This window comes from Doryrhamphus excisus, chromosome 10, assembly GCF_030265055.1.
Source record: "Doryrhamphus excisus isolate RoL2022-K1 chromosome 10, RoL_Dexc_1.0, whole genome shotgun sequence".
Classification (NCBI taxonomy): Eukaryota; Metazoa; Chordata; class Actinopteri; order Syngnathiformes; family Syngnathidae; genus Doryrhamphus; species Doryrhamphus excisus.
The window spans coordinates 8077225-8104602 of record NC_080475.1 but is presented as its reverse complement, the minus strand read 5'-3'; the positions used below and the strand labels follow the sequence as shown (position 1 = coordinate 8104602).

General features: G+C 43.5%; 3 protein-coding genes across 7 annotated transcripts in view; all 3 read left to right on the top strand.

Annotated features, from left to right (window-relative positions):
* The first annotated feature begins 257 nt into the window (after window positions 1-257).
* Window positions 258-11995, top strand: LOC131137081 (limb region 1 homolog-like protein). The gene is made up of 17 exons (XM_058084615.1): window positions 258-455; window positions 3023-3107; window positions 5453-5486; window positions 5779-5918; window positions 6710-6813; window positions 6883-7006; window positions 7075-7143; window positions 7214-7278; window positions 7363-7435; window positions 7512-7601; window positions 7673-7749; window positions 7833-7910; window positions 7988-8061; window positions 8194-8284; window positions 8367-8433; window positions 8579-8740; window positions 9280-11995. The coding sequence occupies exons 1-17, from the start codon at window positions 393-395 to the stop codon at window positions 9363-9365; spliced, it is 1482 nt and encodes a 493-aa protein (XP_057940598.1). The 5' UTR covers window positions 258-392; the 3' UTR covers window positions 9366-11995.
* A 3529-nt stretch (window positions 11996-15524) lies between these two features.
* LOC131137082 (sonic hedgehog protein-like) lies at window positions 15525-21615 on the top strand. The gene is made up of 3 exons (XM_058084616.1): window positions 15525-16275; window positions 18944-19205; window positions 20589-21615. The coding sequence occupies exons 1-3, from the start codon at window positions 15967-15969 to the stop codon at window positions 21323-21325; spliced, it is 1308 nt and encodes a 435-aa protein (XP_057940599.1). The 5' UTR covers window positions 15525-15966; the 3' UTR covers window positions 21326-21615.
* Window positions 21616-24288: 2673 nt separating this feature from the next.
* The window catches only part of LOC131136940 (histone-lysine N-methyltransferase 2D-like), a 32390-nt gene continuing 29300 nt past the window's right edge, over window positions 24289-27378 (top strand). For 3 of the 5 annotated variants that reach the window (XM_058084307.1, XM_058084306.1, XM_058084305.1), the window contains exons 1-3: window positions 24289-24586; window positions 26620-26702; window positions 26846-26957. In XM_058084307.1, the coding sequence (XP_057940290.1) occupies window positions 24561-24586; window positions 26620-26702; window positions 26846-26957 (221 nt within the window). In that variant the 5' untranslated portion in view covers window positions 24289-24560. Of the gene's footprint in view, window positions 24592-26066; window positions 26361-26619; window positions 26703-26845; window positions 26958-27378 lie in introns of those variants that run through there. The other 2 variants (XM_058084308.1, XM_058084309.1) reach the window with 2 other exon arrangements.

The window sequence follows — 27378 nt, the reverse complement described above, 5'->3', positions numbered from 1 at the left end:
TTATTTTCTGTGCTATTTTTTTTCATTTACAACAAAACGTTGAGTTACTTATGAACATTTTCATAAGTAGCAACAGTGAAATACCTCCTGGTATGCTTGCACAACCTGTTGTAGTCCCAAGACCTTTCAGTGTCATATGAACTTCTGTGGCATGTTTAGAATGAAGTCAATGAAGATGATTGACAGCTACCTGTGGCGCTCTCCGTGCCGCTGTGCTCCCCTTAGTCCCGCCCCTCAACCCCTCCTCCGCGGCATCTTAACTGAGAGTAGCATCCATGCTAACTCAGGCACTGCTTCTGCCGGCGGACATCCACGGCATTCGTGGCGTGATGCTCTGCCTTTTAATATTTTGACCACTTCAAAAGCGGACATTACTGTTATGGTGTCGGAGGATGGAAACGGACGACGTGTCGGTGAGGGAGCAACTTTTCCACAACCGTGTCCGGGAGACTATAGTAAGTGCTGCGTAACTGACGAGGGGGCTATTATGTGTGCCTACCGGTAACAAACAAGCAATATCGCGTATCAAGTTCCGTTGCTTAACTTTCTGACTTTTCTATTCTAATTCACATTTCTTTGGAATAGTTCCAGTGCTGTTATATCTGAAATCGCCACATAAACTGAATCAACGTTAGAAATCAGTGCAGGGATGCTGCTTTTAAGGGACGTGGGCTGATGATAAAGCTTTTGTTTTTCACGCTAAGACGGCTCTCTCGTTGCATACGTTCGGTTTATGTGCTGATAATATGAATCAGTAGAAAATATACACCTTTGTGTAACATCTCACTAGCAGTAGGAAATCGGTAATATAGTTACAGCAGCACACAGATTGACCTTTAACCCCAAAGGTTCACTCTTAGTGCCATTATATATATAATATATATATACATACACTGTTATAACGTGAACTTCTGCCACCTTGTGGACATTTTTCAGACTGCACTAAACATGCTCTCTTCTATTGTGGAGTTGCATCATGACCTCTTTGTATCTCTAATGTAAAATATGTATAAATAAATACGTCTTTGGGAGTGAGCGGTCCGTTTGAAAAACATTTTTAATACGTCTCTGGTAGCGAATTAATAATTGTTATTTTATTTAATAATGTAAATATGTTCCGACTTCAGACTTTCAAATGTGAATATTTTTAATAATATATTTTGAATATCCTGGACCTGTTTGTGATTTTAGACAAAACACTGATATTCACACGTTTACTTTAAACTCTGGAACACAGAGAGACCTTTTTGCCTCTTTTCTGTTATGTTGCGGACCAAACCACTAATTGTTGGTCCTTCCAAGCCTTACCAATGACTCCATCAGTGGAAAAAAACAAGCTTCAGATGAATAAATGATAAACTATAACAACAATTCAGTTAATGTGTACATGTCATGTAAACATACCGACTGTGTACGTTACAAGTACAGTTTTATTCATCATTCAAAATATTGCGTTTGAGTGGCATTTTGGGGCTTGACAAAGCCCCCAGGCCAAATTGTACCTGTACTGTAAGTTTGGTTGAGCAGAAACTGTGCTAGTGGGTCAACAAATGAGTGCATCTTAGTTGGTGAAAATGTGTCCAAAAGTGGCGTTCCTTAAAAGGAGATTGACCCGCCAATTTAATAAGTGTGCCAGTGTTCCACTTTCATGACGTCACTAAAATGAGGAAGTCCTGTTTCATTGGTGTATGTAGGGCTGGCCCATATATCCATTCATTCATTCATTCATTCATTTTCTACTGCTTATCCTCACGAGGGTTGCGGGGGTGCTGGAGCCTATCCCAGCTGTCTTCGGGCGAGAGACGGGGTCCACCCTGGACTGGTGGCCAGCCAATCACAGGGCACATATAGACAAACAACCACTCACATTCATACCTATGGACAATTTGGAGTGGCCAATTGCGATATATCCATATTACGCTATGCTGGAGCCTATCCCAGCTGCCTTCGGGCTCCTGCTACCCCAATTGTGGCAAAGTGGTAAAAGTTGAATTCCTGATTTGAGCTCAAACTACCAATTTACTCTTACTTTCATTGTACGTTTTAGCATATTTCCACAGCATTTCAGTCCAGCTTCAGCTTCCGAAAGGCTCCTGTGTTTATTCTAAATTTAGATTTACAATTTACAATTGTTTATACAATTAGACTGTATGTGGTGAAGAGCGCTCGTATTTGGATGGCTGGGCATGTGGCGGCAAGAATAAACGTGCCTCTTTACTTACGTATTTCACCCAGAACTTGCACAATGTCAGCGGGCATCGTATCTACTTATGTTTTCAAGACTTGTACTGGTTTGTACTTGGACAGGCCCTGAGGTAAATGGAATACACAGTGTTTACAGATTTAAAACCGACAACCACTTCTAAAAAAATAATACCGATTACAAGATAACATTGATCTAAAGTTGAACCTGTGTGTTTGTCTTGTCTGTGCAGCACTGGATGTGCATCTGTAATGTCAGATGGATCAGCACCAACATGGAATTGGTTCTTTGTTCTTTGGCCTGCCCCGCCTCCATGATTTGCATATTGTTACACTCAAATATTGAAACCAATATTGTTGCCAAAAAGAATGACTAACCCACGGTCCACACCCTGTAACCGGATAGAACAAAGCTCAAGATGGTCGCAGTAACATCTTGCAGCTGAGTCGGGACACGCAAGAGTACTGTATGCATATTTCCTGACTTTCACATGAAACCACTTGAACTAAACGGCGGTGTTTAGCGCCATCAAAAATGTCAACGTAAAGCAAATTGTGTCAACATGTTAAACACAGCGAATGAAGTATTATTAATAGACATATTAATAGACATAGACAAGGGGTATGACTACATCATCGCTGCTTCTATCTCATCAATTGTTGAATTGTGCGAGTGTGGTTTTCCTCCGTGCACCTTGTCCAAAACAAACACTAAAAGCACAGAATATGTCATGTACTACGTACTTTTACTTCACTCTCACTGTGTGATTGACGTGCCTCACTAAATGTTCAACTTCATGGTTTTCTTTGTCATTTGCAGATCTGCGTACTTCTGTTTACATGCCTCTACATTGTTTGCTACCTCATACTTGCCCGCTTCAAGAAGACTGCCGAGTTTGTCACAGGTACGTGAGGCCTTACTTCTGGATTATACGATGTTTGCAGCCATTCCTGATCAACTGGACACCTTAGCATATGAAGTAGCTTATAGAACCATACAGTTTTATGTCTATGTGGGGGGTGGGATCCGTACAATTGAGAAGTATAACAGTAGCATTGATTGGGTTGACAGAAAAGTTAAAATAGACTTTTATGTCTTACTTTCACCGCAAGGCACAAAAAACCTGGCATTGGAAACGTGTTATTCAGGGGTGGGCAAACTACGGCCCGGGGGCCACATGCGGCCCGCCAAGTGTTTGAATATGGCCCGCAAAAAAAAAGCTGCTTTATCAATTTCGTTATTTGATGTGGTCTGTTGTTTACAAAATGCTCCTGGAAAAAGTAACACAAACACAAATAAAAATAAAAATAAAAATAATGACAATAATAATAATAATAAGAATGTTGTTAATAATAATAATATTACTATTATTATATTCATATTGTTGTTAATAATATGAATATAATAATAGTCGTAATATTATTGTTGTTATTATTATTAACAATAATATAATAATAATATAATGATAATAACATTACTATAATTAATAATAACAAATCTAATATAATAATATATATATAAAATAGTAATAATAGAGACAATAATAATAATAATACATTTCATTTCCAACACACTTTACATCAAATAAATGATTTCAAAGTGCACATATAGCAGATTGCATGACACTTTTACATGTAAAATATGCGTAAAAATAGGACTGTTGCATGTAAAATACTATATAGTCTGCCCCCCCCCCCCCCCCCCCCCCCCCCCCCCCCGTCAATTTTGTTAAATCAATGCGGCCCGCGAGTCAAAAAGTTTGCCCACCCCTGGTGTTATTGGTCACATTCTTGCATGAATATCAATTGAAGCTATGTTAATACTGCGTGACTGCGCACATCCCTGTGGATCAGGATGAAGAAAGGCCGGTGAAGAATGCTGTTGCAAGATAAACACGGAGTTGTCGCTTCAGGCTTCTTTTACAGTGATGAAAACATTGTTTCGGCAAGGGTACAAACATTTAAATGAGTTCCTTTTGTAGGTTCAGTCAACACTGAATCGGTAAAAAGGTCGAAAAAAAAAATCAGAACAGTTGTTTTTAATTCAATATTTTTGTGGTTCATATAGAATTGGTGCGTTACAAACAACTGTTTCCATTGTTTGCCATTAGCTTGAATGCACATGAGTTATGTTTGCTTTTTTATTTAATTATTGTTGTCAAAACCCACCTAAAAAGTCCTGTTGACATTTCTTTGTGCTCCCAGGGCTGGCGGTTATATAACGAATCCAATAACTGGCTCTCATTTAAAGCAGATGTTGGGTGTCCGGCTAACCAAATCCCCGTGGGGCGGCTGGGTGGACTGCATCGTGTCGCGGACGCGGGGCCGTGCAAAATCAAATGCGGTGCAGTTTAGCGCCGCAGCTCGATGATTGCGCAATGTTATGTTCGGAAGTTGTTTATGAATGTGAACTGCCAGGAATTTTTTTTTACCTCATGAAATAAAAGCCAGCTTGGCACGGGAGCAAATTATAGTGCTGCGTACGTAGCTGTCACTCACTTTCAAATAAAGCTGTTCATGCAGGTCAATTCATGATCTCTTGTTTTTTGGTTAGCTTATGTCAGGGGTCAGCAACCCGCGGCTCCAGAGCCGCATGTGGCTCTCCAGCCTCTTTGTTGCGGCTCCCTTTGCAATGCTTGAATATTTTTTAGCACCCGTGTGGTGAAAATGCACGTCTTTGTTATGAGTTTACAAAAATCCAACTTTGTGTGAGACCATGAATGCATCCTGACTGAGTTCTGACTGGTGACTGAATGAGCAGACAGGATGCTATCCAGTTCTCTCTGACAGGTTAACATGAAGGGAAATGAGTAATACTTTGAGTTATTTGAGTTATTAATTATTATTAATGAGTTATTTGACGATTCTAAAAAATAAATTAGAGCTCATTTAAAAACAAAAGTTTATCTCCAGTACTAGCAAGAGTACGCCAACTCGTCTTTTTTTTTCCCTCCAATGTTGTTTTAAACATACAACGTTTTGCGGCTCCAGGCTATTTTTCTTTAGTGGGCAAGTGGGTGAAATGGCTCTTTTCATAGTAAAGGTTGCCGACCCCTGGCTTATGTCATGCATACTGTGATTAGTACATTTAAGGGTAGTTTTTTTTGGGTGGGGGGGGCTACTCTGGTACATGTATAGGTTGACGTACGACTTTTCCAACACAATGTAGTTACATTCATAGTGATGATCATAAAACTCAAAATGATTAACTTAATTGAAGAACGTAACTAATCACCGTGCTCTCTTCCAGATGATATCGAGGATGCTACCGTCAACAAAATTGCGTAAGTAAAAACCTTAATGATTAACTGACACAGGGCAATCTGTTCCGCTCACTCACGTTGATGTGATATGGTGATTGGACAGATAGACGCGTAATGTGTTTTTATTGCCTACTCGGCGGGTGTTCATTGTGATAGGGACGCCGCCCTTTTACCCTTTGAACCGCCACGCTGGCATTGTCGTCTTGCTTCTCTTAGACTTTCACCCACGGCGCCTGGCGAGGTTAACGTTAATAACATGTGACCCGAGCATCGCGGCGCTTCATTAAACGGCTCTTCCTTTCTCCACCCGCAGGCTATGGTTGTGCACGTTCACGCTGTCGGTGGCGGTGTGCGCCGTGCTGCTTCTCCCCATCTCGATCCTGTCCAACGAGGTGCTGCTCACGTTCCCTCAGAGCTACTACATGCAATGGCTGAATGGATCGCTTATCCGTGGTACATTGCTGCCTTTTATCCAAAACATATGTGATGGTCACACGTGAACACGACACACAGATCACATTGAAGACGTTTGCAACCCAAACGGTCTGGAAATATGGGCTGTTTATATTATTGAAAAAGTAATATTCTGTTGTCGTTTTTGTTTCTTTGTGTCTTTTAAACCTTGTTGTTCTGTGGTCGTTGAATGTACTATACTTAGTACTTAGTACTTATCCATAAATACTTGTGTGTGACTTAATAAAGGCGAGACCGAAATGACACTAGGCACCAGGGAATGCTTGGAAATGGCTTTTGAACAGGTTGAGAAGTGAAACAAGAAGTTAAAAATGAAGCAAGTCCAGTTGTGATTCAACACTCTGTAGGTACGTTTAGTAACAGGAGGACCATTCCTCTGTAGACCACCACTCTGTCTGAGCCAGTAGATCAAATTGGGCGTTAATCAGTACTCTTACTGTTCCTGGTGGTCTTCATTGTCGGTGGGGGTTATCTTTGGATTGCACCTTGTGATGGCTTAAGCCAATAGCACAGACATGAGGTGCGTTCAGGGGCGTTTGATCATCCCACCTTTTTTGTTTTCCTGCAAAGACCCCATGACAGGTTTTAGGTCGTTGAGAAAACGCCACAAGAAGGGCCTGAGTAATCCTGTCTTTAAACATGACTAGCTACCAGCATGGCGACACTGCCTCACAGTGGCGGACTGCTGAATTGCAATCATTGCTATGTTTTTTAGTGAAGACTAATGCTTGGAAACATGTCTCCTTGTCTTTTGTTTTTTGTTGTTTTAGGATTGTGGAACCTAGTGTTCCTTTTCTCCAATTTGTCCCTGGTTTTCCTGATGCCCTTTGCCTACTTCTTCACGGAGTCTGAGGGGTTCGTGGGGTCCAAAAAGGTACTAATGATGGTGTGGACAAACATGGCTTCCTGAACTTGATGGCGTCTGTGTCTTCGTTATGTGTAGGGGGTCATGGCACGAGTTTACGAAGCAGTTGTCCTGCTGCTGCTGCTCGCTCTCCTCGTGCTGGGCATCGTGTGGGTGGCGTCAGCGCTTCTCCACAACAACGTGGCCAGGAAGAGCCTCTACGGTGAGTCCCCGCTCGTAGCCCTGTTTCTTCAGTGACAATATCTTCAACGTTCATGTTTCCCATTTCAGACCTTTGGGAGTACTACCTTCCCTACTTGTACTCGGGCATCTCTCTTTTTGGAGTGCTGCTGCTACTGCGTAGGTTCCCATGAGCATCACTGAGAGCTTCCCATCTTCTGTATGCTGTCAAGCGTGTCTCTCTTCTCAGTGTGTACTCCTTTTGGGCTGTCGCGAATGTTCAGCGTGACGGGCAGCCTCTTGGTCAAACCCCGGGTGAGTCACCTTGCCGTCCATTGTTGATATGAATTGGGGGGGTTACAGCAGACCTTCGTCACCGAGTTGTCCCATCTCACCCAGCTGTTTGAAGATGTGGACGACGCTCTCAGCTGCGCCACATTTGAGGACGACTCGCTGTCCAGGAAACTGAAATGTGAGTAGACGCCCCCGCTCAAACCGCCATCTCCCCCCTGTGATTCAGCGCTGACTCGCCATTGGTCCTCTTGAAGGTGGCGCTTCCCATTTGTCCTGGGTCAAACTGAACATGGAGGCCACGAGGAAAGATCACCAAGCAGTCCGGACACGGCGTATCGCCTTGGGTATGTTTCTTTCCTCCAACGGTTCTTACCATTTGTTCTCTTCAACGGTTCCCCTCGTGATGATTTCACAGAGACACGACGGAAAGCGTCACCATGGCAGAGAAACCTGGGCTATCCGTTGGCCATGCTGATGCTCCTCATCCTCACAGTCAGCATTTCTTATATTTGCACAGGCTGCTTTGAAGTGGCCATTTTATTCAGGCTGCCATTGGACTCCGTTTGTCTCCTCAGGCGATCTGTGTGCTGATGGTCTGTTTCAATGTGTTGGAGTTGCTCCTCGACGACGCCGCGATGCCCAGACGAATGGAGGTAAGGATCTACGCTAACATTTCCTCCGGCGAGCGCTCCGTGTGCGGGTGCTGATGACAGACGTTTCATGTATTTAGGACCCTCACCTCGGGATGGCCTCCTTCTCCATGTTTGGTTCCCTGGGGGCAGCAGTTCAAGTCGTCCTCATCCTGTATCCTTCCAAATGGAAAATACTACAATTGCAAACAATGAATGGATATTTCTCCATCAATCATTCCCACCCTGACGTCTGCTCCTCTAAAAGTACTTCACACCAGTGCTGTCCTTCACCAACGCGTACCAGCTATCTCATGGTGTCATCCGTGGTCGGGTTCTACAGCTCTCCGCTCTTCACGGGTCTGGTGCCTCGCGCGCAGGACACCAACCTCACACAGGTACCGCACGGCTCCCGACACGCCGAGCCGCCCGCCCGCCCGCCCGTCTGGCGGCTCACAAATATGCTTCTATTCCTCTCAGATGATCGCCAACTGCGTGTCACTCCTCATCCTGAGCTCCGCCCTTCCAGTGTTTTCGCGTACGCTCGGTAAGGTTGTCAACAAACACGCATACGCTGGTACACCCTCACCATCATGCACTTGTAGCTTTAATAACCGCCACAAGGGGGCGCTTGGAGTCTAGCCCAGCTTGTGTGTTTGATTGATCAGCATGTGTTCCTCTTCTGGTTTTAGGGATCACACGCTTTGACCTGTTGGGGGACTTTGGACGGTATAACTGGCTGGAGAACTTCTACGTTGTCTTCCTGTACAACATGATGTTTGCTGGCCTCACCTCGGCATCCCTGATCAAGACGCTCACATGGGCGGTCCAGAGAGAACTCATCCGTGCTTTTGGTCAGTAGGATTGTTGATGTTTGGATGACAGGTGTGAAAATGACCGTATATATACGTACTTCCATACGTGCGTGTCAGCGATGCGAGTTGATATTGACTCCACTCAAACGGTTGTGTCATCGCTTTTCCCAGCTTTGGCCTCATTTCCCTGCGGGCTAGCCGCTTTTCCTTAGATAGAAAGAATACAATCCTGACAGGAAAGCGTAAAGGGACAGGAGGAGGGTGAGATCCCCTTGGGGGACCTTCAGGCCCACCGCCCTGGACCCCTTGCAGCACACACGCCCTTCGACTTTCCACCCAATAAAAACAAGCCCTCAAAGGACACGCACACACACACACACACACACACACAGCCCCCCCCCCCCCTGCAGTTCAGATAGCATCTCTTTAGTAAGGCCGCTCACTTTTCCATTGCCTGCCAACGGACTTTTGTTCCATGATGAATTGACTCTGGTTTAAGCTAAATTGCTATTTTCCTTAGTTTGCACTCCGCCTTAAAACTGTGCCCCTTTTTAATGATATTTATTTCTTCTTTGCAGGTCTCCACAGACTTCCTTTAACCGTGTCTCGATCCACTGTCCCGTTCAGACTCCTCCTGGCAAGTGGACTGGCCAAAATCCAGTGAATTTTACCCTGTCAATCATTTGTTTTTAAAAATACTTTATTCATACTTGTGCCAAATGTGCGATTCCGCACCATCGCCATTGGGAGTTAAAGGGGACCTATTAGGCTTTTCCACTTTTATGACCGACAACTGTAGTACAAATGTAGTATTCTGGTGTTAAACCATTCTGACCTACGGCTGTAGTACCAATGTAGTATTCTGGTGTTAAACCATACCAAAGTTGGTAGCTCACCAAAGTGAGCCCTGAAAGAAGTTTGGGATGGCTCAAAACGCTCGGTTTCAAAAGGCGTGGTAAACCTGCCCCTTTGTGATGTCACAGAGGGACAGACTTCCTTATATGGGCGTGTCTCTAAGCAGATAACGCTCGGCTACTCTGTTTACTCGCTAGTAGCAAAGCCACGTTGGTTCAAGTCACACGGCGCAAACCGTCTAAAGTACTCGCTAGTGCGACCAACCACAGTGGAGTGGGCGTGCCTGGAGGCGTGGAATAAATTTAAAGGGGACCATTTTCCCGGGCGCCACGAAATCCAAAGAAATAAAGCGGAATACTTGCAGATTCTGTAAGAACGAGAAAGCTTTATATGCGGGTTATTGTGTGTAGCTGCTCTATAGGAGTCCACAACTCAATAGAAGGGCTGACAAATGAGCATAATGGGTCCCCTTTAGGAGGGAGTCAACGTCCCCTTGTGGAGTGGGTGCCCCTCTCAGATCCAAGTACTGAAGCCTGTACTGAAGTACTGTCCTCCAGGCCCAACCTGGGATGGGATTCAGCTCGTGGATCCACGGCGAGCACACAGGATGAAGACGTACGAGCGACTTAAAGGGATAGTTGGCATTTATTGACATCCCTTTAGCGTTTGTCAATCATTGACCTTTATCCAAAGGTGTTTTTATGGAGTCACGCGGTTACTACTTGACTTAAAAATACTCTAAAAGAAAGCTTTACATTTTTTTTGTAATGCATGGATTGCAGGGACGGAATTGTGTCTTAGACCAACAAACTGTGAATTGTTATTCGAGTGAAACCTCCGTTAGCGTTGGCCCCAGTTTACGTCTTTTACAGTTGATGGAAAGAAATTTGGCCTCGGTTTGTCTGCATTCCCCAACTAGCATACGTCATAGACGGGCTGTGTCACTTCCTGTTCTGGTTTCCGCGTTGGTTAGCCATCGATTAGCATGCTAACAAGGAAGTGGGATTTGTGAAATGATATTAAGAACACAACAAGAGAGGCGCCATATTGTTTGGTAACCAGAGAATGAAAAAACGTAGAGTACATTTTCAACGTTAACACGGAAAAACACGCTAACTGGGGTGGACGCTAACCCGGATTCCACTTTGCATTGTTTTGTGGCGAAGTGCAATATGTTGAAATCAAAGCATACTAGTACTGGTGTCTGTGTTGTAGTACTTTTAACCCTTGAGATGACCTCCACTGTGGTTCCTTTTCCTGCTGTATCAGCAGGTTGGTAGATGTTGCTTGGACCAGCAGGGGGCGTAAACCTGCCTTGGCTGGTTCTTTGTATTGGACTGTGTATTGTATAAGGGCACTCTGAGCCTTTTCACTTTTTTACATGGATTTTACAAATATTTTGCAATCATATGTTGGTATTAGAATTGGTAGATTATGTCCATCATACAAGTGAGATGCTAAATCTTTAGAGTTGTTCTCAAAGATTGCAAAATGTGCTCGTTGAACATTTGAACATAAATAAATGTCTTGTTTTTAAAGCTTTTTTTTTGGTTCTTTCACCACCCGTGACACCACCCGTGTCTCATCAGAAGTTGGGACCCGTGTGGGCGTTAGGCCATTTGGTTCTGTACTTCTTTAATCATCTCAGAGGAGAGCCATATTTTGGCCCGTCTTTCAGCAGCGTCCAGCCATGACGCCACTTCGACCGCAGCCACACTTTCCCTACGCTGAAGCGTCCCAACCTCCTTTCTTCCATCACTTCTCCTGTTGTCCATTTCCTCATCTCCTTCTTCTGAAGTCGGTTCAAAAAAGCCAGATTCTTAATTTCTCTTCCTTTTTCTTTCTTTGGATGTCTTAATCAAGCTTATTTGCTTTAGGTCGTGTTTTGCTTTGCGTTTCCTCTGCGGACAGGAAATGAACTCAAATGTTGCTGTAACATTTACGCACATGTGGCGGCTGCTGAAGCCGTGAGGAAGTGACACAAGTCGCAGATAGGAAGTGCGTTGAGAGACGGGCTTGTGCCTCATTGTTGGCTTTCATTAGTGTCATAAATACCATTCATGAGGGTTTTTTGGTCCAAGTACAGAAGTCTTCTTCATTAGTAACGCCGCCGTTTCCTTTCAAAATGAAAACTTCAGACTTTGCTCAGATGCGTTGACTCCTGTTGGTCTACACTGAATGGGGGTCATGGAAATGAGCCCCCGATGTCAAAGCCAAATACTTAGTTTCGTACGTACGTAACCAATGGTCTTTGACGGTTATACGTACGTAACCAATGGTCTTGGACGGTTATACGTACGTAACCAATGGTCTTGGACGGTTATACGCACGTAACCAATGGTCTTAGACGGTTATACGTACGTAACCAATGGTCTTAGACGGTTATACGTACGTAACCAATGGTCTTAGACGGTTATACGTACGTGACCAATGGTCTTAGACGGTTATACGTACGTGACCAATGGTCTTAGACGGTTATACATACGTAACCAATGGTCTTAGACGGTTATACATACGTAACCAATAGTCTTAGACGGTTATACATACGTAACCAATGGTCTTAGACGGTTATACATACGTAACCAATGGTCTTGGACGGTTATACGTACGTGACCAATGGTCTTGGGCGGTTATACGTACGTGACCAATGGTCTTGGACGGTTATACGTACGTGACCAATGGTCTTGGACGGTTATACGTACGTAACCAATGGCATGTTGTAGTTGACCGACTCTGAGTGCCGTTCTAGGTTTTTCCTTGCCTCTGTTGCTAAAGTGCTTTGATCAGGGTTGACTCGGTGTTTGAGCTTGGTCTTGGATTGGAATAAGTTGTTGTGAATTGGTACTAAATGTGTACTACGTTTTTTTTTGTTGTACTAACCGTGAATGGCTTTTGCCCTTGAGCAAGTACGTTGCTGTCATTCACACCAAGCCTTCCACGTCGTCTTGATTTAGTTTGCTGAAGCAGTCCCACCGGGCGACACACGCCATTAGACTGGTTGTCAGGCATCTCGGCTGGTAATGGGATGAGATACGCTATCTTTATTGTCAAAATAGAAGAATGAAGGGGGGGGGCGGAGGAGACACAGATTAGCTTTCCTGAATGTCGGCCGTTTGAAGCGCACGCCAAAAGGAATTAGAGGCCTGGTTTTTGGATGTGCGCAAATAACTGAGGCGGTCACAGGAAAAAGGCGAGACTTGCTCGCTAATCAACTGATAATGCCTCGCACTCTGTTTGCCGCCTGCCGTCACGCGTGCGCACGTGCGGCACGCTTGCTTCACACGTGTCGGATTCTTTGAGCGGCGTTCCGACGGCACGTAGATTGCAAAGTACCAGTCCGTGAACCGGGTTAAAAAACCCAAGTAGCTCATCGTATCTAACCTTTGACCTGTTTGTTTGGGGTAAGGAAGTCCCACCCTTTTCGTCTATTGTCCCCCCCCTCCAGTACAACATCTCAACGTCTCTCTCGGCTTGAATGTTCTCAAGCCCTGAACTGGTAAGATGTTTCCATGAAGTACTGGACCAAAGCTCCATGACCTCCAAGCCGTGTATGTGCAACCACATCAGAACACGCCCCCCCCTGCCTTTTCCTGCACTGATAACACCGAGGGGCGGCGGGGGGGGGGCAGAAAGAATGGATGGGTGTTGGAGCGCCGTCTGAGGAAGTACGACCTCCATGGCTTCTCTTCGGCTCGGAGGGACAAGACAAACACTTGAGACGTCAAAGCCCAGCGTGGTTCCAACGTGTCGGGGATTGGAACCCGCGACTTCCCGGTCTTCTGACTGTTTCGTATCAAGCTAGCCACTCGGACGCCAACAGACTCATAACTTCCCATTTATTTGTCCAATTCCACGCGTTCAAACACTCACCTTAGCGGACTTTAATGTTCCGGGTATCGAACTTGCTACAGTTGTCTCTTAAAGCATGCAATCAGGGGAGGAGACATGTCATTTTCACTCTTGTGGCTTAGCAGGAAGCCCAAGCAGTCACCCAGTCATATACTCCCATCCTGAAACGGGGGAGTCAAATGTTCCAAGGCAAGTGGGGGGGCTGAAAGATTGAGGGCGCCAAAATAAAAGAACTAATAACCACAACTTGATCTCCATCTCCAGCCCACAGATGCATGCTTGCTTCCGTCCTTTCACCCCCCCCCCCCCCATCCGCCCCCCCACCTCCTTTCATGTTACATTCTCCAATTGCTTGATGAAACATTTGGACATGGTGAAGATGTGAATGTGTGTTTGTTGCTTTCTTGTCTGGGTTCGTCATGGAGGCTCATATCTCTCATCTCTCATCTCTCATCTCTGCTGCCTGGACCAGACGCACAGGAAAATGCAGTTTCACCCTGCCACCCCTCCCGATAACATCCTGGGATCTTCTGGAACCTTCCCCAGATGTAGGAACATTATTCCAGAAGAAAAGAAAAGAGGTAGTCATGTCAGTATAAATAATAAGGTAATACCGTGGAGGCATGCCGCCATCCCAAACCAAGACATGCAGGGATGTTATCTTAGCTAACGAGATTAATGAGGCTAATAGTGCAAACCAAGACATGCAGGGATGCCATCTTAGCTAACGAGATTAATGAGGCTAATAGTGACCACACGAAATAGCAAGACAAGCGAGTACTGTGGTACTATTTAAGGTGGCCAATTGCAAGTTCTGAAGAGTAGCACCATGCTAGCCTCAAAACAACTGTCACATGACCTGGGAGCAAAGATTGTTCAACATCATGGTCTAGGGGAAGGATACAAAAGCTAGCTCAGGGGTTCCAGCTGTCAGATTCCACTCGGAGGAGATGGAAGACCACAGGTGACACGAGAAGACGGTAAACTTCGTCCTTAACGATGACATAACGTTGTCCAAGATGTATCCCACCTTAGGTTCCTTCATACCGGACGCTAACAGACAGTACACCAAGTGGATGGAGTACTGAAGTGTTTGCTTCTAGAACGTGTACATGGAAGGACTAAAGAACAAAATGGCCAACGTGAAACACATGATACTGTATTAACGACTATTTAAAGAGCAGTGTAGCAAAGCATGATGGGAGATTGACTTAATATCCTACTGCTACCCCAATTGTGATAGAGTGCGTGTTCAATTCCTGATTTGAGCTCAAACTACCAAGTTACTTTTACTTTCATTCTGAGTTTTAGCTCATTTCCACAGCATTTCAGCCCAGCTTCAGCTTAGGAATGAATCATGTTTTCTTTCTATTCTATTATTTTTCTTGTTATTCACGGAATGGCCAACTTGTAGTAACATAAAAAAGAAGAGTCGGTGCCTCACCAGCCATGAACCTCACTACTGCTTTTGATATAACTTTCATATTGAATCGCATACTGTATGCAATATGTACAACTATTCAAGAAATACTGCAAGTCATCTGTGGTTATTTCCAGAGATAGCCCAGAGTGAACTCTCCATCCTCTCCATCCGGTCCATCCGACATTAATCCCAGTTTCCGTATGCGATTGCAGATGTCAGACGACTGGAACGGCAAACGATTCCTCCGTTGTCCTTTGTCCGGCATTATCAGATACCAGACTTCATCACCCCGCCAGCCAAAAAGAATGGCTTGTTTTTGACTCCGAGGTCTTGGGGGCGCCTTGGGTTCCTCAAACACAGGAAGTGAGGAAGACTTTTAGGGGTGTCAAGGCCGGACACTTGTTTTCTCTGCATTACCTTCACTTTCAAGTCTATTAATAACTCACTTTTGTTTGCTTTTTTTTTTTTTGGGGGGGGGGGGGGGTCTTTAACATTTGACCTAACAGTCAGACTGTTATTGTATGTCTGGAAGCGACTTACTTACGGAGGGAAGTATTCCTTTAGATTGATATTTAAAGCTTTCAAACCGCCAATCCAAAGTGGCCAAAGTGGTCCGATGGGCCTTGGTAAAAGGGGGCCGGTGGGCACGGGGGGGGGGGGGTGTCATTGTGCTAACACGAGTGGACTAATCATATGTCCTTCCAAAGGTTGAATTGGAGGCGTGTGCTGGCGCAGTGGGAGCGCGGAGAGGAAGGGAGGGCAATCTGCTGCGGACTCTAATAAGACCCAATGGCCGGTCAAGGCGGCCAGGAGGACTTCAAGTGGACAAAGGACGCCGGAGAAGAAGAAGAGGAGGAGGAAAACAGGAGTCGAGACGAGACAGGAGGAGGTTAGTGTGACTGGCGGACTTTGTGGTGAGCATCAAGACTCAGCAATGACTTGGAGATCAGCGCCAACGTTGCCTAGAAGAAGATGACACCCATGAGTGGAATATCGGAACTTTGAACTTTGAATATCTGCTGATTTTTTTTTTTAAGAAGCATTATGTCCAAAGATCAAATCCATTTTTATTGTGAAGATCTCAGATTTGGAACGGATCGAGCAGCGACCCCGTCCTAATGCCACCCAAGCCTCCCCAATGAAGCAGCCAGGCCGGGCCCGGAGCTCCCACCTGGGTCTGCTGGCTCTGTGGGCCTGCCTGGGTCTGGCGGAGGGATGCGGGCCGGGGCCCGGGTACGGCGTCCGGTCCAGGCCCAGGAAACTGACAGCCATGCATTATAAGCAGTTTTTGCCCAACTTCTCCGAGAACAACCTCGGGGCCAGCGGGAGGGCAGAGGGCAAGATCACACGCAACTCCGAGCGCTTCAACGACCTGGTGTGCAACTTCAACCCGGACATCGTCTTCAAAGACGAGGAGAACACCAACGCCGATCGATTTATGACAAAGGTAAGCGTTTTTCCATTTCCTGTTATTTCCACTTACCTCAAAGAAAGATGCTCCGACACCCGTCCTGTCTACACATCATCAAATAAATCACATGACCTCATTCGTCCTTTGACCTTGCCGGGCTCCTAACTGACACAAACGTTCAACCTCCCTTTTCTGAATATAAGAATATCAGGATGTAATTCAGAACTCCCCTTTAAGAGGCTGAGAATGGCTCCTTCCAATCCAGGGGTCTCAAACGCAACTTACCTGGGGGGCCACTGGAACTAAGGTCCGGGGGAGGGTGGGCCGCATCAGGTTTAAAAACTGAAAAAAAAATTTCTTTAATGCTTTTACTTCTACTCTACGATCCACTTTTTCAGTGCTTTGGTTCCGGTTTTCCACAAGAAAAAGCTGGATTAAAATATTCCACTGTTCTCAAATATCTTCATTTTTATTGATAAAATAATTATTATTATATTATAATATATATACAATATTATAAAATATAATATTATATACAGTATAATATTATAAAATATTATTCTATTTATAAAATAAATAATTAAACAAATCAAAATAAAGAAAATAAATCAATCAATCAGTAACAAATAAATTAATAAATTAATAAATTAATAATAAAACAGCAAATAAGAAAAACTTCATAAAGCATATATTGGCGGGTAGAGAAATAATTTATTAACAGTATTAACAGGAATTTAACCTTCAACATGAACATTCATGGAGCAGCGTCATAACTTGCAAAATGGAGTTTGAGACCCCCGTTCTCATCTCTAACCAAAGACGCCGTTACTGGGAATACCGCCATGACAGGTGTGCGGCCGTCAACGTATGACGCAATGGGAAGCGATTTCTCCTAAATCCTTCCCATCCCAGGTGATGAATGTTCGCGGGTGCACATGTGTGCCTTGCTCATGCCCACTTTGCCCCTGGTTTGCCCAGCAGTGAAAGACCATCATTGTGTGTCGCTCGGAGAGAGGTCGCCTATATGAAATTCCCGCCTGCTGAAGTAATGGCATGCACCGTCGGGAAAAGCCGCCATTGTAGTGGCGACAATGAAATGCCTTTCTTCAATGGCATTAGCCGGGAACATGCATCCAGATGCTAGCCTTCCCTCTTGTTCTCACCCTTTGCTGTCACATTCCATGTCAGCACATTTTCCCATCTGCCTTCTCCGGAGTGGCAATCTCTCACTTCTTTCCCACATTTCTCTTTTTCCACGTCATACCGTTTCAGGCGGCGACACCCCACGGCGCCGTCCTTCGCCCAGTGCACTTCTTTGTGAGGCTGAAACATTACGGCCCACCAGAGTGCTAAGGAGTCACAATCCTCATCAAACGACTCGGGGGGGGGTTGGCACGGCCGTGGAACGCCAGAGAATGGCCTTGATTATTCCGTCACCCTGTCAAAAAGAGCAAAGGAATGCACCCAAGCGGCTACAGTAGCTTTTTGCCCCCCCCAATACCGGTATTGTTTCACAAAGGTTGAAAGTGACAGAGTCGCATTTAAAAGCAGCGACGTGTGGACTGCCCTTAACTTCGCCACGTTAATAAATGATCGAAAGTGTCTGACATTTCCGCTTGAATGGGGATCAAATATGCCGGACGTGCCGGTCAACCGTAACCTTAGACTGGAGTCATTCCATATTCATGTTCCCTTCATTTAGGCTCAATTTAGAAATATATTACATTTTTATTAGGGTTTTTAATTAAAAAAAGTAGATGATGTATTGAATGTTTTCCTTATAAGAGGTTTTATTGGCTATGGCAGAGGTAGGGAACCTATGGCTCGGGAGCCAGGTAGGGCTCTTTTGATGACTGTATCCGGCTCTCAAGCATTTACCACAATAAAAATGTATTTTTGCTAACATTTTAAAGTAAACATCACAGAAATCACTGTTAAAAAAATAAAAATCAACAACTTTCTTATGCATTTTAATCTGTAAATCTATTTTCTACTGCAATATGGCCGACCATATCTATCTTTCATGATGATATTTTCCAGGTCAAACACCAAAACTCGATTATTACTGGGTAATGCGGTAAAGTACCTCGGTCATTAAGATGTAAATGTAAACTTTCCTCCTTTAGTCACCTAGCTAAAGCTGCAGAACCAAGCCTTCTGACGAAGATGGCCAAAAGAATGAAATATACTGAGTATGGTGCAAAACCATGCAGCAGCAGAAGTTGCATTAATGGCAGCAAGTATTTGATTTATTGTTGGACACTGCGCTGCTCCTGAAAGTGTGCTGGCCACACCCCCTTGGCGTGGGGTAGTGTGCCTGGTCTACGTAATTAGAGCCCATTATATCTAAAACTGTTGGTCTTACATAAAAATGCACACATTTTATTGCATTCAATGTTTAAAAAAATGTATATGGCTCTCACAGATACACATTTTAAAATATCTGGTCCTCATGGCTCTCTTAGCCAAAAAGGTTCCCGACCCCTGGGCTATGGCAAACAACAAATGCTCATTTTGACATTTGACATTTACTAACAAACCGGTTAGCGCCCTCTAGCGTACAAGACGGGGAACAGCTTTTAAGTCTGGCTGAGGATATTAAAATAGTACTCCATGCAGCTGCACAAATACATACTACACAGACACTGCTGCCTTGCTGAAGGGCACGCCCCAATAACTCCCCTGTGTTTGACCTCGACTTCAGCGCTGTAAGGAGTGTTTGAACAGGCTGGCCATCGCTGTAATGAACCAGTGGCCCGGGGTCCACCTCCGGGTCACGGAGGCCTGGGACGAGGACGGTCACCACCCTCCCGGATCTCTGCACTACGAAGGTCGCGCTGTGGACATCACCACCGACGACAGGGAAACCGACAAGTACGGACTCCTGGCCCAGCTGGCTGTGGAGGCGGGCTTTGACTGGGTCCACTACGAGTCCAAATACCACATCCACTGCTCCGTGAAAGCCGGTAAGACCAGGCCTGCCGTTACGGCCTTGTGTATGTTACATGCGGAATGCTCATCATATCCAACCACGTGGAAAAGGTTGGGATGTTAGGATGTGCTGTTAGTGTCGATGCTTTAATATGCCAATCATTCCTGTTTCCTGATTGACATGATATCAACAATACAAAAATACCAAGGCCTCTACTGGGAAGTATTCAGTGGGACTTCCACATATTTGGTTCAATTGCGGTGACATCAATTCTCACTCTATGTAGAACACTAATTAATTAACTAATTAATTAATGTGTGGATTTTTTGAGCGAGAACACCACCGTTAATGGTGTTGAAAATATATATTTTTTAAGTATTTTATTGGGATGGTTTCAATGTTTTTTTGTCTTCAGATTTGTCCTTCATATACATTTTTTTCAGTGACAGTTCCTTTATTTATTTTTTTTAATGTCATTGTTTTTCAATTTCAACATTTATTTTTTTTCCACTTTCAGCTTTTGGTGTGGAGTGTCGAACACTAATTAATTAACTAATTAATGTGTGGATTTTGTTGAGCGAGAACACCGCTGTTAATGGCGTTGAAAATATATATTTTTTAAGTATTTTATTGGGATGGTTTCAATGTTTTTTTGTCTTCTGATTTGTCCTTCATATACATTTTTTTCAGTGACAGTTCCTTTATTTATTTTTTTAAATGTCATTGTTTTTCAATTTCAACATTGATTTTTTTTCCACTTTTGGTGTGGAGTGTCGAACACTAATTAATTAACAAATTAATTAATGTGTGGATTTTGTTGAGCGAGAACACTACCATAATGGTGTTGAAAATATATATTTTTAAGTATTTTATTGTGATAGTTTCAATGTTTTTTTGTCTTTGGATTTGTGCTTCATATACTTTTTTTTTCAGTGACAGTTCCTTTATTTATTTATTTTTAATGTCATTGTTTTTCAGTTTCAACATTAATTTTTTTTCACGTTCGGCTTTTGGTGTGGAGTGTTTTTTTAGTGCCAATCATCATCTTTTCTGTGTTGTATTTTTCCTATTTGCTATTTTACCATGTCAAGTGGGCTGTACGGTGGAAGAGTGGTTAGCATGTAGGCCACATGGTCAGGAGATCCCGTTCAAGTTTGTCCACAGTCCACAGCAGAGTTTGCATGTTCTCCCCGTGCTTGGGTGGATTTTTTCCGGGTACTCCGGTTTCCTGAGTTTCCAAAAACACGTCAGGTTAATTGGCGACCAGAGGTATGATTGTGAGTTTGAATGGTTGTTTGTCTGGGATAGGCTCCAGCATAACCACAACCCTAGTGAGGATAAGCGGGATAGAAAATTAATGGATGGACTGTCAAGTCGCATGAACCTTCACCCAGTCCGTTACTTCATCTTCCTGCAGATCATTCCGTCGCAGTGGAAAAAGGAGGCTGTTTCCCAGGCTGGGCCCGGGTGACGCTTGCTGGAGGCGGACAGAAGACCTTATCGTCACTGACTCCCGGGGACAAAGTCATGGCTGTGTCTGCGACGGGCCAAATAGTTTTTAGCCCGATCCTGGTGTTCCTACACCAGGATCAAGAAGCCCGGTCCACCGTCCTGTCTCTGAAGACCGAAGACGGTCATCGATTGGCCGTGACTCCACGTCACCTGGTCTTCTTAGACCGTGACTGCACATTGGACAGCAGTAAGTACAGGGCTTGGTTTGCCAGCAGAGTCCGAACCCGGGACTGTGTTCTCATCCACGGAGCAGACGGTCAATTAGACCATTCTCGCATCGTCTCGGTTTCAGTACAAGAGACCACGGGTGTGTATGCACCCTTGACAGAAGACGGAACTTTGTTTGTCGACGGAGTGCTGGTCTCCAGCTACGCGGTCGTGGAAGACCATGCACTTTCACACTGGGCGTTTGGACCTCTGCGTCTCCTCTCCTCATTGGAGCGCCTGCTATGGGGGGGAACTACAACACCAGTTAGTTGCGCTAACACAACATCACGGATGGTCAGTGCAGCTTTGGACGTGAGGAATAGTTCTATCGGACAGGAGAGATTCGGTCATCAGACATCCAAAGTGCACTGGTATGCTCGCTTACTGTACAATATGGGCGCCATGGTTTTACACCCCAACACTTTCCACCCGTAGAAGTACAGATTTAACCGCAACATCACTAACGCTACCTTCGTTTCTCTTGGCTTGTCTGCACTGATGCTGTCATAATGCCTCAATCTGACTGGTTTCTTTATTATGGAATATATTATAGACGCTATCATGGACATCTTCTCCCATGTGTAATAGTGATTTAGACAAATCCATAGAATGTATATTTTTGTACCATATGAGTTGGAATATATATACGGTAAATGTTTCCAATTAGAATTGCACCACTAATTGTCCTCACATTTTTGTCCTGTCATAAAATATTAAAAATGGAATTGAACAAGGTTTTGGTATCGTGTTTTGAAGTCTGAAGTACTGCAACTTTTAACTCGATATGGTGACACGTCAGTCATCTCATTTGACGGCCCTGAACATGATCACGATAAATGTTGGTCTTTTAAGCCAGCTTCCCTCGTAGTTCATTTTAAACCGAATTGGCTTTGAATCACAATTAATGAAGCAACATTAGCGATTGAATGTTGAATGAATACTTGGACTTGCTTTACAGCAGGGGTGGGCAAACTACGGCCCGGGGGCCACATGCGGCCCGCCAAGTGTTTCAATATGGCCCGCCTGTTTTTTCCAAAGTATTTCATTTAAACTCAACACATAACCTGGCATCGTGGCTTGGGACAACTTTTTGATGGTTGAGGTAGCTGCTTTATCAATTTCGTTATTTGATGTGGTCTGTTGTTTACAAAATGCTCCTGGAAAAAGTAACACAAGCACAAAAATAAAAATAATGACAATAATAATAATAATAAGAATGTTGTTAATAATAATAATATTACTATTATATTCATATTGTTGTTAATAATATTAATATAATAATAGTCATAATATTATTATTGTTATTATTATTAACAATAATAATAATAAAAATATAATGATAATAACATTACTATAACTAATAATAACAAATCTAATATAATATATATATATAAAATAGTAATAATGAAGACAATAATAATAATAAAAATAATAATACATTTAATTTCCAACACACTTTACATCAAATAAATGATTTCAACGTGCACATATAGCAGATTGCATGACACTTTTACATGTAAAATATGCGTAAAAATAAGACTGTTGCATGTAAAATACTATATAGTCTGCCCCCCCCCCCCCCCCGCCCCCTGTCAATTTTGTTAAATCAATGCGGCCGCGAGTCAAAAAGTTTGCCCACCCCTGCTTTACAGGATGTAAAGTACAAAAACATTCATAACAGCATCCCCTGGTGGAAAAAAACTGCCCTTGAGTGTTTCGTTTTTTAACCCCATTGTTTGGTAACAGGTACTTACATAGTATTGTACTGAAAATGATACACTTTAGAGTTTTAATGAAATACTTGAAGGTTATGTGTATTCATACTATATATGGAACCCAAAACAACAAAGAGTAAGCCAAATAAAAACATATCTAGTCTCTCTATTCAACCCCTGAGCCCTTCAATCTATGAAAAATCCAACATGGGAGACAAATTGTGTTTATGTGCTCCGTGGTAAACATCTGTGGAGGTATTCTAAGGGATTATCCTTGAGATGCAGGAGGCAGATGGGAGGAGCGGTTACTCTGCTGTCGCTGGACCAATGGCAGGGAGGGGTTGCCCTTAATACCGCCCCTCCTATTTATGGCCATTGGCCAATCGGCCTGTCCTCCAAATGGTCTCGACCCCCCCAAAATCTAATCCAATCTTGCTAAAGATGAATGGGGAGTTAACTAATCCTGTCCAGGGGACCAGTAATAACCTATTTTCACCATGAAAAACCTGCACAGTGTCCATGCACCTATACTGGATTTATCGGGCTAACTTTTGATAATTTTTCTTATGATGACTGTGGTTATTTAACGTCATTTAACCTGCACAAATCTTGACACATTTAGTCTTTTTCACCGATTCTTCGGGCTCACACACAGGCCTCCACACATGCGCACTTCTGCAAGCGTTTCAAAGTGCAGGGTCAAACTGCAGATCAATCCCCCCCCCCACTCCACTCCACTCCGCCGGCTGGTGCTGCTCTGTGCACCCACTGCACACAATGTAACAATTCCAAACATTGCATCTACATTTGAATTCCTATGTGTTATACTAATGACATTACTAGAATGGGATGTATATTCTTATGTGTTATACTAAAGACATTACTAGAATGCTATGTATATTCCTATGTGTTATACTAAAGACATTACTACAATGGGATGTATATTCCTATGTGTTATACTAAAGACATTACTAGAATGGGTTATAGCTGTCTGAATGCAATCCTACTGTAAACACTCATCCATAGCAGTGTCATTAGAATACATGATCATATTAAAAGCCATTAGGTGTAACGTCATCCCATCACTGTGCATGCACCTGTACAGATACAATACAGTGGAGGAAACGGTGTAAATGAATCCCCAACGGTACACATTTCACAATATAAATCACACACTCGGCCACAGATGGAGGCATCCAGCTTTCTGTTGCAATTAAAACAACCTCATGAAAATGGCTTCCCTGTTTTGGAAAATGTAACGACCTAATATCGAGTGTTAAGCGCGCTCTGTCTACCAATCAGAAGAAAAAAAAACATCTACAGTGCAGATGGCGAACAAAATACAACAGGACATTAATATAATGTTGATTTTATATCCAAGTTTCGGACGAATTTGTTTTTGACCCGAGGCGCAATAAGAATTGTGCAACGGCACCAGTTTACCTAAATAGGAAGATGCTGATAGCAATAAGGGTGTACATGACATTTAGTGACAATGTTGTTACTGAATAAAGTACAGTGACAAATGAAGGTGTTTGTGCAGTAAATTATGTTTGAGCGACTAGTGCAATCCCTCAATCGCACAAATCGGATTCCAAAACAGCGCGTTAGCTAGCCGATTGTTAGCATCCAAGCTAAATCCATAAGTCGGTTAGCTGGAAGAGGACGGTAAAAAAAAACACAACGTTTTAACTGGGCTAGATGGGTACTATGGCTGCGTCTCCATTCCCTGACTAGTATGTGCGGCCACGAAGCTGAAGTGGCGGTTAGCCTGCTAACCTCAGCGCCATCCATGTAGTGGAGAAGCTAGCTACACAAAACGCACAGCTTGCCTTCCGCCGACGTGCACTTCCCCCACTCTCCCTCCAGCCGGCTAGCCGCAGCGTTAGTCCGGTACATAAAATGAAGCGACCATCAGCATTACGGGAAGCAGTGTGGCTCTTTGGATTTTGCTGATGTATGAAGAGACAATATTATTTCCGTAAGGTCAGTTGCTGCAATTGTGACTTTTCTCAACTTTCCGTGTCAGGCATCAATAGAGACACACTAACCCTGACCTTAGACCGGGTAATGTAGGCTCTGCTATCCGTAGCATTTAGCTGTTAGCTTCTAGCAGATGACGCTGTCTATTTGCTGGAGAACTAGCCATGTTATCCGAGCGCAAACTTCAGGTTGAATAATGTGATGTGGTAACGCACTACAGGATATGTAACTTGGAGTTATCATGTGTCATTTCCTGAAATGAATGCAGTTATGCATGAGAGTGGACGTACTTTGTATAGTTATACTCTTCGGGACACTTAGCTGCTACGTCACCATAGGTAGTTGGTAGATTTCCCGTTTCAGTCAGTCGCAACGGACATGGACCGGGCTATTTGCTGGATGGAGTACTAACCACTGAAATCGGTGTTTACATTGAGTAATGATGCTATGATTGATATTAGTGAACTGTAAAAATATTTTTTTGGCATGGCAACAAAATGCAGACGTTATTTGGTCATTTTATCAAAAAGGACAGCATATAAAATGACATTAAAAGTTAATTTCCTAGTACTTTCAGTGTTAGTGTATAGCTAACCGGTACGCTCCTTGGCCATCAAGTCATCACTACGAAATACATTTTTAGAAATTATTTTGCTGATTAATGGCTGTAACTATATTGTTCACCTGTAAATACGACGTGTGCCATCGTTACCGAGAAGTGTGCTCAGACTGTCATATTTATTTCGAAGCCTATTTTTTGTTATAGCTCTTGCCTCAATGTGCCCATCCGCCTAATGTACTCTTCTTGTTTTCGATAAACATAATTTGCAATGGCTTATGTTGTCTTTTTGTATTTGGTTAGTTTCTAACGCTGTTACTCAAATCAACACAATTTAGTTTTATAAACACATGACGGACTTCCTCATCTGATAAGCTTGGTAGATGTTGCTATCAAAATGTAATCTTATATGCAGGAAAAAATGTGAAAGGCATAGATAGGTTCCTCACACATGATTGTTCGGTTCAATTCCGAATAAAAGATTGTTTTGAAACTTGCTGACCACCCGATTTAAGTTACAGAATTAGTTCTGTCACACACTTCACGTCGTTATTGGTATGGCCACGCTGTAGAGTTCGTTTATTTTGCGAGACTGGGAGATTAACAATCATACGAGCGCGCATTAGGGAAGCTGCCATGTTATCATGCATGGAAATGGAGCTGCGTACAAAGTCGCTTGCTTGTCTTCAGGTGCATGAAGCCTACGACGGCACAGTCGCTGGCTAACACGATCCAGGACGACCCCATGTTGTATGTTATGTCGCCGTAACAATGGCGAAGAGATCGAGCCCCGCATAGTTTGATTTATTGTACTTCGTTAGCGGCATGAGGCTCAGGTCGGAACTGAAGTTTGTTCGACTCATGTTCCAGACGGCAACAACACTGCTGCAACAGGAAATTTTCAGCACGGAAGTTGTTTTCTTTGTGTATCCTTAATTATTGTTACTTTTAAAAATACATACGAGATGCCCCGTTGGTTATTGCTTTGTGTCTTTTGCTCAAGACGTTTCTCCGGTTTGGATTATGTGTTGTTTGGTGAATAAACACGTTATGCGTTAATTCCGGTGTGTCAGCTTTCTGTAACACTCGCGCTATTTTCATCATTGCAAGGAGGCAGGGTGGCTTACTGTATAGTAGTCGGTGACTACAAGACGAATAACTTACATTTGGATCAACCTCGATGTATCGTGTGAGTTTTTAAACGAGTAGCATGGTGAGTGCAAAGTGACAGCGTTTTTTGTTATTTCACACAGTTAACATTTAATACGTATTGTACCTGTTATCTTTAAGATCTGCATGCTTGCTAGCTTCCCATCTCTATGGAAAGCCTTGTAATGTGTCATATGCTGTATACAGGTATTTGCAGTGCCCATTATTCATTAACACATGATTGTTATTTTAGTAAAATGTTTAGTAAAATGCATGTAAGACCATTAACCTAGTTATGAGACATTTCTGTTTTGAAAATGCAGATCTCTGTCAAGGAGATCAGAATCAGCTTGGGGGATGGACGAGCAGAAATCAAACTGCGAAGAGAGCGAGTCTGAGCCAACAGGTAATCGTTGAATGTTTTGACGAATAATAATATTTCACACAAGCTTGTGTAATACCGTAGTAGATGCACTGTGAAATAAAGTTTCCTTACCTCCTGCTTTGTTTTCATAAATAAAGCTCACAAGAGTTTTACTTATTTTTCAGCTGATGATAAAGCTTCTGCTCCACAACGCGTCTCCTCTGATGGAGAGTCCCAAGCTGTTCTTGCTGCCGAGGATGTCTCTGGTGCTACTGCAGCCTCTTCAAGCACACCTATGTAAGTTCCTTGTGCTGACCTGCCAGCATGTCAGATTTTTTCTTACATGGTACACGTTTGGACCCTGAAATGTGCTGCTCTTAGTTGTGCATTTTGTTGCATTTTGCTGGTTTCAGTTTTTCTCGTTCAGCCGGCTTGAGCATAGCCTGGCATGTACCCCCCCCCCCCAAAATCTTTGCACCCCTACTTGACACAAAACATTTTTAATAGCTTTACATGCAGAAAACAGTTTGAAATGCATATAAATTATAAATGAACAAGTAAGGATGCTTTAAGATTGGTTGAAGACCTGTGTCGACAAAGACAGCAGTGACGAGCAGCTAGGCAGGAGAGATGGCACCTTCATACTTTGCTACAATTTATTACTTTATTCAATAGTGTTTCTCACCTTCTTTACAAAAGTGCTGCCACTTGCAACCTT